General features: G+C 35.5%; 1 protein-coding gene across 26 annotated transcripts in view; it reads right to left on the bottom strand.

Annotated features, from left to right (window-relative positions):
* Positions 1-12143, bottom strand: part of PIK3C2G (phosphatidylinositol-4-phosphate 3-kinase catalytic subunit type 2 gamma) — a 510504-nt gene that overhangs the window by 244024 nt on the left and 254337 nt on the right. For 23 of the 26 annotated variants that reach the window (XR_011540000.1, XM_070619245.1, XM_070619233.1 and 20 more), the window contains 2 exons: positions 8059-8181; positions 3197-3230 (listed from right to left, as the gene is read on the bottom strand). Coding sequence is in view for 25 of the 26 variants with exons in the window: in XM_070619245.1 (XP_070475346.1) it covers positions 3197-3230; positions 8059-8181 (157 nt within the window). In the remaining variant the exon portion in view is untranslated. The remainder of the gene's footprint in view (positions 1-3196; positions 3231-8058; positions 8182-12143) is intronic. The other 3 variants (XM_070619240.1, XM_070619241.1, XM_070619248.1) reach the window with 1 other exon arrangement.

The raw sequence follows: 12143 nt of genomic DNA, 5'->3' as shown, positions 1-12143 counted from the left end.
GAGAGTGGGGCCTCCGGGCGGCCCCAGGAGTGGGAGATCTTGTCAGGAGGCCTGAACTCTATGTCCCCAAAGTCCTGAGCGCTACTCGGCCATTCCTTTGCTGAGGGAGAGGCGGGACAGCTTTCTGGAAGAACAGCCCCAGCACACGACGCAGCAGAGAGCATTAGCAACGCAAACGAAGATCTCATAAGCTTCCTTCAGTTGCTTGGCGTCCCCAGCGGGGGTACTTCCGGAAGTCGGCCTCGATTCGGCTGCACCTGCGCAATACTGCCCTGCCGCCAGCTTCCGGTGAGACCCTTGCGGTCAGCTTCGATGGGGCATATGGTCCCGCCAGATGTCGCCGACGTTTCCTGATAATATCGGTGGTTTCTATTGAGTGGATCATAGAGGAATAGACAATTTTATTAAACTTCAATTCCAAGCTTGCAAGTCGGAGACCAGTGCTGTCTGTTCATGCCGCAGGGGGGTCAGAGTGGGGTCCTTTTCCAGTGAGGCGTCTGCATCGTATAGGGAGTGCCCCATGAAGTTGCGTGGCCTGGCTTGGTAGTAGTCCAGAAGGGACGCCAGGTCTTCTGCTCCAACTTCCAGGTTCCTCTTTCTCATTTTGACCAGGGCCAATGGTTCTTGTCTGTCTCAGTTGGGGTCCCAGACTCCAGGCCCGAGTTGCGTGGCCCCCTCCCACGGCAGCGTCTCAGCCACTTGCAGCTCCGTGTCTCTGCCGGCGCAGGCTTCCTCACCGCAACCACCCAGAAGAGAAGACGATGGAGCCCCCGGGTCGCTGAGATGTTGAGAGAACTAGTAAGGACATCATTAGAAATGAGGTTCTTAAGATCTACTGTGATTAGATTCCAACGTGTGCCGAGTGAAATCACCCAGTACTGTTGTTTATTCAAACACGTGCACGTTGTCATAAGTTGTTTGTCAAACATGAATTGCTTTTTGCTTTGTAGTTGTTTTGAAAAGAAAATAGTACAGAGCTGGCTTTTTCCTCCAGTAGTCAGTGGCGTTGCAATGATCAGGTATTTGAATACTCAGGAAAGAGGCCAGCTTCAGCATGGGGCATCTTCCCACATCCTGTTCCCCAAGTAGCTCTGTCTATAATTAAACATTTTTTTCGTTGTTCAACACGTGCTATTATTCACTTAGTTATTCATAAGTTTGTACAAAATTTATAAGATAGCCAAATTGTACTTATTTACTGTATTTCTTCAAATTGTGCCCTTTGTTGAAATAGCCTGAGGGGACAAGCAGAGTGAAAGAGCTCTAATTAAAATTCTCTGAGAAATCAGCAGTAGCAATTAATGAAACATAAGAGGAAAGCAGCATGAAAATAATCTTAAAAGAGGCCTCATCAAACTCTGGAGGCCAACCAACAGGGATTCTCCTGAACAACAGGCGGCAGAAAATTATAAATTTATAGAAACATCTTGCTTTCCAGTCCCCAGATTGTTGGTACTCCGATGAAGGAAGCACAAACTTCATGTTAATAGTTCCCAATCTTGTGCAAATGAATACACATCTCAAATCATAAAGTTGAGTCAGAGATCTTATTAATTCAAGCTCCAGCAGTTATTTCTGGGAACTTTAATTATTTGGATAATTACTCAAACTTTACTCTTTACTTTTTGTGCAGAGACAGTTCTTGGTTATCATTTGCTTCTTCAAGGTAATATCGAGATGTGTGCTTATGCATTATGCTTTACTTCCAGAATTCTGTATGAAGAATACATTTCAAATGTCATCGGAAATATATTAAGGACTCAAGATACAGGGATTGGAGGTGAAATTTGGAAAAATAATGTTTATCATACCTGATTTTATTTTGGGAAAATAGTTATAGTGTCATGAAATAAAGAAACAATGACAATATTTATGAAACTATAATGCATTAATTATAATCTATGATGATTTATCATAGAATATAAGTCTCTGGGAACATTCCTGTGCAGTTTTATGGGATCTCATATCCCAACCCCTGAGGAATATGGGGTGAGGGGATTTTATTCCAACTTTCCTAATAGAAAGGAAGAGAGGGCCAGTTCCATATGGTCATACCTCCAGCTTGTTCATTCCTCATTCTATCACTTGGACTCTGTGTTAGTAATATTGTTGGGGGTGTCCATCTCTTCCCTTCTTCTTTGGTGTTCTGGAGTTTTATGACTGCCTGGAACAGGGTTTTGTTTTTGCACTACACAGATTTTTTTCTCCATGCCCTCTGCCATCATATTTTCCTCTGTGCTGTAAAGTGGGGGAGTTCTTCAAGTATAATTGAATGTCTCTTTCAAGTGGTGGGAATTAGAGTTGAGAGGCTATTCCTCTGTACATAACTTTCTACCGATACTGATTAAGGGTATGGAGGGTAGGTTGGGTTATCATTCGTGCTTCACCACCCATAACCTCTGAATCCAAGGATGTTAGTTGAACATTTGTGAGTCAGACAGTTTCCTTGAAGATACTCAGAGTGTTCATAAGCCAAATACCATGTGCCTGTGCAAATAAGAACAACCCTTACCACACCCTGCACATTAAATACTGTCATTTCTGTTAGGCATATTAGGAAAATTGAGGGTCAAAGAATTTAATCCTCTAAAATGACAGAGCCAAACTGTGACAGAGTTGAAATTCAAGACCAGTTCTGACTGATTCCAAAAGCCAGACTCTTTGCTCTACACTAGACTTTCACACATCCACTATTTTCTATAGAGGCAAAGTCCTCCTGTGGCTTGCAGTTTTATAGACTCAGAGCCTCTGTGAACAGTAATGATTCCAGAACCTAATCCTCCTACCTGTTATGTTAGATTGGTCTTTCAAATAGAAATTGAATTTAAATTTGAAGTTAGTGACTTTGAAGAAAGGCATCTGCTACTTTTCTGACATCAAAGTATAATTAGCTAAATAAAATTTTATAGTCTCTTGGAATAGTTGTGAGGGTATTTTCAGTATCCCTTTAATTTTTATAGATCTCTTGACTTTTCCCACTTAAAAAAAATCTCAGGCTAAAAGTTTAGAGAGTTGGATTTTTATTCACTTGCAGAATAATCATTTCCATCAGTAAAAAGAGTTTTAGCAAAGCATTTTTCCCTCAAAAAATATTTTGTGTGTGTGTGTAACCATAATATTTGGATGAAAAATTGAAAAAAGTAAATTATTTTGGGTTCTATAATTTTTTTTAAATTGGGGTACATGTATGTTTTACCTTTTGCTGAAGTCTCTGAATATTGATGCAAATCCTGAAAAAGAAAAATAGGTGCAAAGACACCTACTTGTTATTCAGAAAATGAATTTATAAAACAAACTGATAATATCCAGAATCTAAACATTGAAATTTCTCTAGCATGATAAAAGGACAAAGTATTTTTTGGTGTCATATATCAATGTTGCTTATTAAACAGAGGGACTCTAAAGTGTAAGATGAAAGAGAAGCATTCCCAATGTTGTAATGAGCGATCTAGGTTATTTGATTTTTAATAAAAGAAATTTCTAGAATAAGCTCAGTCTTTATAGTATCATTAGAACAGTTCTACAGATATTGCCTAAACTCAACCCCCCTTCCACAACAGTGACTAATATTTTGATAGAAGTGCATTTCTTTCTTTTTTTTAAATAGGCTTTTTTTTTTTTAAGAGATTTTTTTTATTTTCCCTTTTTCTCCCAAAGCCCCCTGGTACTCAGTTGTGTATTTGTAGTTGTGGGTCCTTCTAGTTGTGGCATGTGGGACGCCGCCTCAGCATGGCTTGACGAGTGGTGCCATGTCTGCACCCAGAATTCTAACGCACGAAACCCTGGGCTGCAGAAGTGGAGTGCACGAACTTAACCACTCGGCCACGGGGCCAGCCCCCAGAAGTGCATTTCTAATTCTCTTTGTTTGGTGTGTCCAGTTCTTACTATTAGCAGTCATTCAGATGTAAGCTTTGGGCAGCACCAAAAGAGGGCTGGATGGAAGTGAGCAAAATCATACAGATTCACTATAGAGTTTCATTTGCTTCTTTATTTTTAGAAGATTTAAAGAAACTGATAGTCAAACACTTGAGAAAAGTAATATACTTTGAATCATATCCTAAATAAAAGAAATACTATCTGAAATTTAATTGTTTATTTAAGTTCACATCCAGTGGTATACTGGTTTTGTTTTCTTTTTATGTTTATTGTTGTTGGAAGCCTAAAATTACTCTGATGGTTTAGGATTTGCTGGTTAAAATTTCATTATCATGAAAACTATATAAGGTGATTCACAGACTCACTAAAAATAAGGTTTCAGGCCAAAGGCAATTCAATTTTCTAAGAGCCATTTTAATTGACACTAAATTTTTAAAAATTTTGCCTTGACAAGTTTGCTTTTAAGAGAATCCAATTAATGAAAAGCCCTATTTCTCAGATAAATAAACTAGGGAATAATTGTTTTCATATAACGAAGAACTTGCTACAGTATTCCTTTGGAGAGAAAACGCTTCTCTCATGTTTAAAATGTAATTAAATTTATATACAACTTTTCACTTTGAAGCATCATTCACATGAACCTTTTCAGAAGCATTTCTCTTAGGTCAAATAATTCATCTGAACATAGTTTCAACCACCCATCTTAACAACTACAAATAAGATCTTCACTCCATCCGCGTGGGTAAGGCTATTAAAGATGTTAGCCTGACTTAACTAGAATTCAATTTATTCAGAAATATAAACATATTTTAAAACTACCATGACATCCACCTACAGCATAATGTGTAAGACCATATTTTTCATTTTGTGGTTCATTTATCGAGTGAGCATTTAATGGAAATATATTATGTGAGCTTCTGGAATATAATTTGGAAGGATGGAAAATTGTTTCCAGTGCTGAGTGGGAGCATGAACTAGAGTACAACTGCATTTGTGATATAATCCTTCATCTTGCCAAAACTTACATTTAATAAATAACTAATTACTTCCCTGTATGGCAGGAAATAGTTTCTTGCAAGTTGAACAAAAAAATGCAACTGAGAAAAAGGAAAGCTTCCCAAATTTGAGTTTGTTGGCAGGACACTCATATTTCTCAGTATTTCTTTAATCTTTGGTTCATTGTTGGTGGATAGACTGAACTACTGGCATTGTGAACTGCATTTACCTACCGCACAAAGTCTATAAAATGTACTTACTATTTCTGCCAAATTTTTATATAGGTGAGCTCATAGTTAAGACAGGATGAAAAAAGAGATAAACAAAAAGTCCAGATGAAGATGATGTAGAGTAAGTGGACTTTTAAGGTGTGCTCAAGTAGAATCTTCTTTATTAGGCATGTTGAACTATCTATTTTGGCCATTGACATATATGAAATAAAACTGATAATTGTCGACTCTTTTCTTCATTTCTATGCATGAATATATAAGAAATTATACTCTTATAGTTTCTCATAAATATATAAGAAATGTTAATTGTATTTTTGTTCCATTAAGAAGTTTCTGGAAATGAATGTTTTGAAGGTAAAGCTTTTTATAACTGTTAATACTTTAACATCATTTGAAATGCTTCATCCTAAAATTATATTTTCCTCATTCTGTGATCAGTTCTTTGTTTCTACTGATTCACTGAGAGCTGGATATAAAAATTGAAAAACAACCAAGTGATCTTAACAGATGGGAAGACACATATCCACATTCATATGTCTGGTCCTCTCCTCTGGCAAAGTCTCACATTTATCATGAGGCTGGCTATAATCAACGGCCCTGAGATAATGGGGACCTAACTGGTACTTGTATGAATTAAACCTTCATCTTGGCATCATGGGGAAGAATCTCAAAAACTACCACTAGCACTATCTCCACTACCTCTGGTAATAATAATGACTCTCATTCAATCTATATTATCATCTAGACCCTTTATTGACATTACTTCTAATACTAACAGAAACCTGCAAATTCTTTTTTTGTGTTTTTTTTTTTAAGAGATGTGGAAAACTGAAACTCAGAGAAATGAATTAACTTTCTAAAGCTATTCAGCTAGAAAAAGTGATAAATCTTGAATTCAGATAATGTTTGTATGACCCTAAGCTCTTCATATTTTATTATCAGCTCTAGGTTCTTGTACTGTCTCCAAAATGTGATAATCTAAGAGAAATTAATTGCTTGTTGAAAGTTAATTCTCACTACCTTGTTATCCTGACTTAACTTCAGCTGTTACATAGATGGTTCTTCTTACCATTGTATAATCCCCTGGTTTTTAAGTTCATTAAAATATTTATTTTCAAAACATATTGGTGGTGTGCTTCTCAAGACAGTGGTATAATTTTCCCAGTCTGACACTGAATGAAAAAATATGATCATATTAAATGTGATCACATTAGATATCTTACCTCATCTTTTGTGAAAATCATAGATCTTAATATCTACACACAAAAACAGTTTTTTGGAAACTACATAAAATGGCTATGTTATTTTATTTCCTTCTATAATTGAAAGCTATAAGAGTAAGTGTTTCTTCGTTAAGAAAAATTTAAGGAAATACACGTCCATCTCAGATATTGAATTTTGGAATTTATTGACTATGTTGTTTAAATTGTATTTCTTCATTGCTTTGTATTTTCACTTTTTAATAAATGTTTATCTTGAAAAACTTTTGGTGGTGTGCCTCCATTGCTCCTCAGTCATCACTGTCACTGTGCAATGCAAATAAGACATTTAAATTTTTATATTCATTATTACTATTTAATCACAAAAGAGTTATAATTAAAATGAGACATAGAAAGTCCAACACTAAGAAATTACTGATTTTATCATAGTCACCTATTTGAAACAAGCATGATGATTTATATATAGTAATGTAATTGTCCACTTTCTAAATCAATTGTTTTGAAATTTCAAGGCTGGCATATTCAAGGTCATATAATCTCTGCAGTTCCTTTTTGTGCGGGTAAGGAATGCGTGTAATCACTCTCTCTAATGAAGTTTCACATATAGTAGACTGTGTATAGAGGCCTGGGTTCAAATCTCTATTTTACCACTTATTAACCCTCTGTACACGAGCACTCTAAACATCAGATTTTAATTATAAAATGAACACTAAAATATCAACTTTATGGCATTGCTGAAAGGATGAAATGGAATAAAATAAAAATTAAATTAGGGGGCCGGCCCCGTGGCTGAGTTTAAGTTCAAGCACCCGCTTCGGCAGCCCAGGGTTTCACTGGTTTGCATCCTGGGCACGGACATGGCACCGCTCATTAGGCCAACTGAGGTGGTGTCCCATGTGCCACAACTAGAAGGACCCACAACTAAATATACAACTATGTATGTACTAGGGGGATTTGGGGAGAAAAAGCAGAAAAAAAAAAAAGATTGGCAACAGTTGTTAGCTCAGGTGCCAATCTTTAAAAAAAAAATTAAAGTACTATAAGTGAAACTATTTTGTTACTGCAATGCATTATCAAGTATTAGTTATTACTATTATTATCATATCTTTCTGCTTTATCACTTGCTAAACTGATAACAAGATTGAATGGATTCATTGTGACCAGAGTTCCTAATCTTTTTCTCAGGCAAAATCACACCTATAATTCAACATCAGATTTCTGAGATATAAAAAAAATTACATAATACTCATTTTTTAAACTGAAAAAAACCAGGAAATCATTATACAGGATGTGGGATCATAGAAGCAGTGTGCGCTGCAAATTCAGCAAAAGATACCACAAAAACTGATCTCTTCTTTCCTACGTATGTGCTTGTCCATGCTTACACCTGCATACAAACTGGTGCACATGAGAGCCATTGATAATCTATACAAACACTTCCTGTGAACATTATTATGTAAGTACATTCATCTAGGTAGGATTGTAGGATTGATTTTAGTCTCACTTGGAAGTTATATTGTAGTTACAAACTTCAAAGGTGTAAGAAATTTCCTTTTAATTTAATTAAATCCTTTTGGGATAATAGAATCAAGTTTCCATTACCCCCAAATGATGGAAATATACATGCACACACACACACAAACCCATATATAGTAATCAGAAGTCTTTCGCTCTCCTTAATTAATTATTGAACTTAGGTTTACAATAATTACTGTGTAATAAATGAGTATATTTACCTCTGTTGTTCTTTGAAGAATTAGATTTAGTTCATTTACAGCATCTGTAATTTGTTTGGTTTCCACACACCCCAGAACACTGCATATATTTTTAACTTCTTCAGTAATATTATCCACATTTTGCTGTAGACGACAAGATTCCTATCTTAGAGTTTATTGAAATCAAGAGGACACTAATTTATCTTTAAACTACCTCTCTTTCCAAGAAAAGGAAATGGTATAAAGTGTGGTTGGTCGTTCTCCTGTAAAAAGAAGAATCTCAGGACTGGTTATCCTGTGGCCTGAGTAACAGTTTGCATTGAGTGAATACTCAAAAGTAGGACTATTAAGATTATATATATCAACGGTAACATTATCTGAAATAAAATGGGAGAGAGGGAGAGGGAGGAGGGAGAGAGAGAATGAGTGACAATCAGTCTGTGATTTCTGCAAAATACTTTGAAAACAAAGCAACTGATGGCAGACCCATGTAGAATTTCAGAATGCATCTGCTTTTGTAAACAGTGTACAAGAGGGCAAAATCATTAAAAATCAGATCTTCAGAGTTCAGAACAAACTTGGGACAATGAAGTTTGGTGTTGAGTGGTAATCATTTGATTATACTATCCTTGAACAAACTGCTGTTTCAAAAAAATCACTGATGGCAAGTATACTCTACAGTAATGACCAACTCTTCTTAAAATCAAAACTGCTGACTGCACTTAAGATAGTTATATCTGGATTTTATGGTCCCAGTTCTAAGAGCTTTTCATTAGTCTTTTATTTCTCAGCTTTCACATGTTCTTAAATTAGCTTTCATTAAAAAAAAATCTGCCCTATTTTGACCTTAGTCTTTTCCATGTGTAACCATTAACTATGTTGAGAACTCTCTCTTTGTTCTTTGATTCTGTGCTAATGACCTTTCACTCTACAATGTTTTTATATAGTTTTTAAATATCATTAATGATAGTGGATTTTCAAAACATGTCAGCTGTCACCAGCATCACAGTCATTCTAGTGGAGAATAGAACGGTTTATTTCAAAAGAGGTGGGAAAATATTTTTTCTCTTTTTTTTCCACAGAGATATGGATCCACAACACAAAACTATTTTAACTCTACTTATTCTAGATCATTTTCTTAACAAAATATTATCAATACAAAGAGATAAAATGGGTAGTATATTATGGGAATACCATTTTGTGTCTTTCATGGAAAAACAAAACATTTTAATATGTTGCCAGTACCTCTTTTGTGTGATTTTATAAACACTGAAAACTGATGACAAAAACCTAGGAAGAATAGCTAATTAAAACTATGAAAGACACAATCAGAATTTCAAAAATGACAGCAGACTCAATTAATGAGCTAAAAGTAAGAAGATGCAATTTAATTGGAATACATTTTAAGTCTTTCACAGATTAAGAAAATAAAACTACTCAATTATAAAATGAGGAAGAAAAGCTTATGAGTAATTCATGTGGAAAAGACTCAGTTGTTATTTTATATGTGAACTCAATGAGTCAACATTGTGACGTGGCTGCCAGAAGATCTACTTCATTATTAAATTAAATTGAAAGACATGTACTCGCCATACCCAGAAAGTTAGAGTTCCACCACATTTTCCATGTATATAATCTGAAGTAAAGTTTAGTTATAAGTACCACATTTGAGACTGGACTTGACAAATTGGACTTTCCCAGTGGAGAGCAAACCAACTATTAATATACTTATTCAGAACAGCAGAGTAAACTGTATTTCCAGCTCTGCAGTCAGGTTGTGTATGTTAAAATCCTGGTTTTGTCCTATTCCTACTTATGACTGTTATCAAATTATTTAACTTCCATGGGCCTGAATTCTCCCTTCTATAAAATCAGAACAATAGTAATTAATTATAGAGTTGTTGTAAAGATTAAATAAGATAAAATATGAAAAAGTGCCTGGCAGAGAATAAGGGCTAAATTTTAGTTAGTAATTTTTAAATAATTAATTTTTATCCACTTAAACAGATTTTTCAGTTTATAAAAGAAATCAGACACCGTACATACACAGATAACTAACAAAACGAAAATTTAAAAATCATAAAAACTATAAGAGAATTATGTATTAAATGCTATGTTTAGTTTTCACTCATACATTTTAAGGAGATATGTGATATGTGTGAATTTATGGAAATCCATAAAATATTACTAGTTAAAATGCAAATGCTGGGTTGACTTGAATCACTCTGTAGTTAATTTACTCCGTCTCTTACTCCAGTCTTTGAGTGCTTCTTATCTGATATATTTATCTCCTTTAATCTAAACAAAAATTCTCAAACATAAATATTATATTCATTACATTCCTGTGATTGCTAGAATATGTTAAGTGAAATGTTGGCAATCATAGAATGAACTTGGTGATTAATTGGACTGAGAGCCAACAGAAAGATTGGATTTAAGGTGATTCCAAAATTTCATAGTTGGGAGACCGAAAAGAGAGGGTGCTGTTAATTATGACAGGAAACACAGGCAAAATGGGAAGATTTTTGTTAGAATTGTGAGGCATGTATTTTTGATACACAGAGCTTGAGTTGCCAAGGGGATAACCAAGTAGACACAGCCTTCAGATAGTCAAAATGCAATGGGATTCTAGCTCTAGCAATGGTTGGACCGAGAAAACAGACACTCTACACACACACACACACACAAACACATACACACACACTCACACACACACATTCACATGCTCATATAAATGAACTACAAGACAAAATGTAAATACACAGTTTAGCCCTAGACAAAGATAAGATATATCTCCAGGTGACAGAAATTTTAAAGAGGGAACTTCCAGCCTGAGCAGTAGCTTGAACATTGATGTGTCAATGGCCTAGGGGAAATATCAGACTAGATCTAGGCCAAAGGGCTTAGAGATTGGTGTTTACTGCTCACAGTGGGACAAGCGCTGAAATTTTAGGCCTAAACCAGCTGGTGGAAGTAGGGGAAGGGCTGGAGCTGGTTAGAGATCCCTGAAAAAACGTGACACTGGATGGATTGTTACCTGCAAAAGGTGGGAGAAGAAAAGCAATGCCTACTGACCAAGGGAACTTTTGAGGAAGCCTCTTTACCCAGGGGCTTTGAGTGAAGAAAATGGTTACTTGAGAAACTGTGTCTTGTGGGGCTGTGGTGTATTAATTTATACTACCCATAGCAGGAATTTATGCTAAAAATTTTGCCAGAGTATTGTGACTATTTTGGACCCATGCAGAAGCAAATGCAAAATTGCTGTATAGAAACACTTTTCTAACCAAAAACTATGGAGCTTCCCCTAAATATACAAACATGTGCATGTACCCACACCCTGGTAGAGGGGTAATAATCAGCCTAAAATTATTTACAAATCCAATGATGACGTGGTCCACTGTATGAGATACTCTGCAGACACAAAACACGATAAGATTAGCACTTGACTTCAAGAGATATTAAACCTAGATTTAGGCATTGTTTTCATGGAGGTGATACTTGGTCAAGAATTTGGATATGATTGTCCAGAGAGAGAATGTAGATAAAGAAAAATTGGAAGTTGAGTGTCTAACATTTCAGAGCATCTAGTATTTAGATGATGGAGGAGAAAGTTTGGGTCACAGATGGAGCACACCGGGTGCTGAGACATAAGCCATAAGACAACAGTTTAATGGACATAAAATAAAGGTAGTTGATGGTACTAGGGAATTTTAGACTGAAAAAAAGAAGAAAAAGAAAACATGATAACCATTTTCAAGTATTTGATGTCTTTTCAAGTGAAAAGGAGATTAGATTTACTGTAAGTAGCTTTAGAATGATGAATTAGAACAAATGGTTGCAAAGTTAAAGACATTCACTTTGGCTCAATATTAGGAAAATCATTGCAAAAATTATTTGTTCAAAAATTGGGTAGGCTCTCCTGTCAATTGAGAGTTCCTCTACGTTACAGGTATACTCTGCAAGCAATCAGGAATGCTTAGAAATTTTTGCATTACATAGGAGTTTGGATTAGACTACTTATAAATTCTTTCTATGACTCTTCAGGTTAATGAAAACTGTTAATAATGCTGAGATGTTATTTTATGTGCTGGATTCCAAGCTTATTT

Source organism: Equus przewalskii, chromosome 5 (assembly GCF_037783145.1).
Source record: "Equus przewalskii isolate Varuska chromosome 5, EquPr2, whole genome shotgun sequence".
Taxonomy (NCBI): Eukaryota; Metazoa; Chordata; class Mammalia; order Perissodactyla; family Equidae; genus Equus; species Equus przewalskii.
Note: the sequence above shows the minus strand (reverse complement) of the source record. Positions and strands in the feature narration are given on the sequence as shown.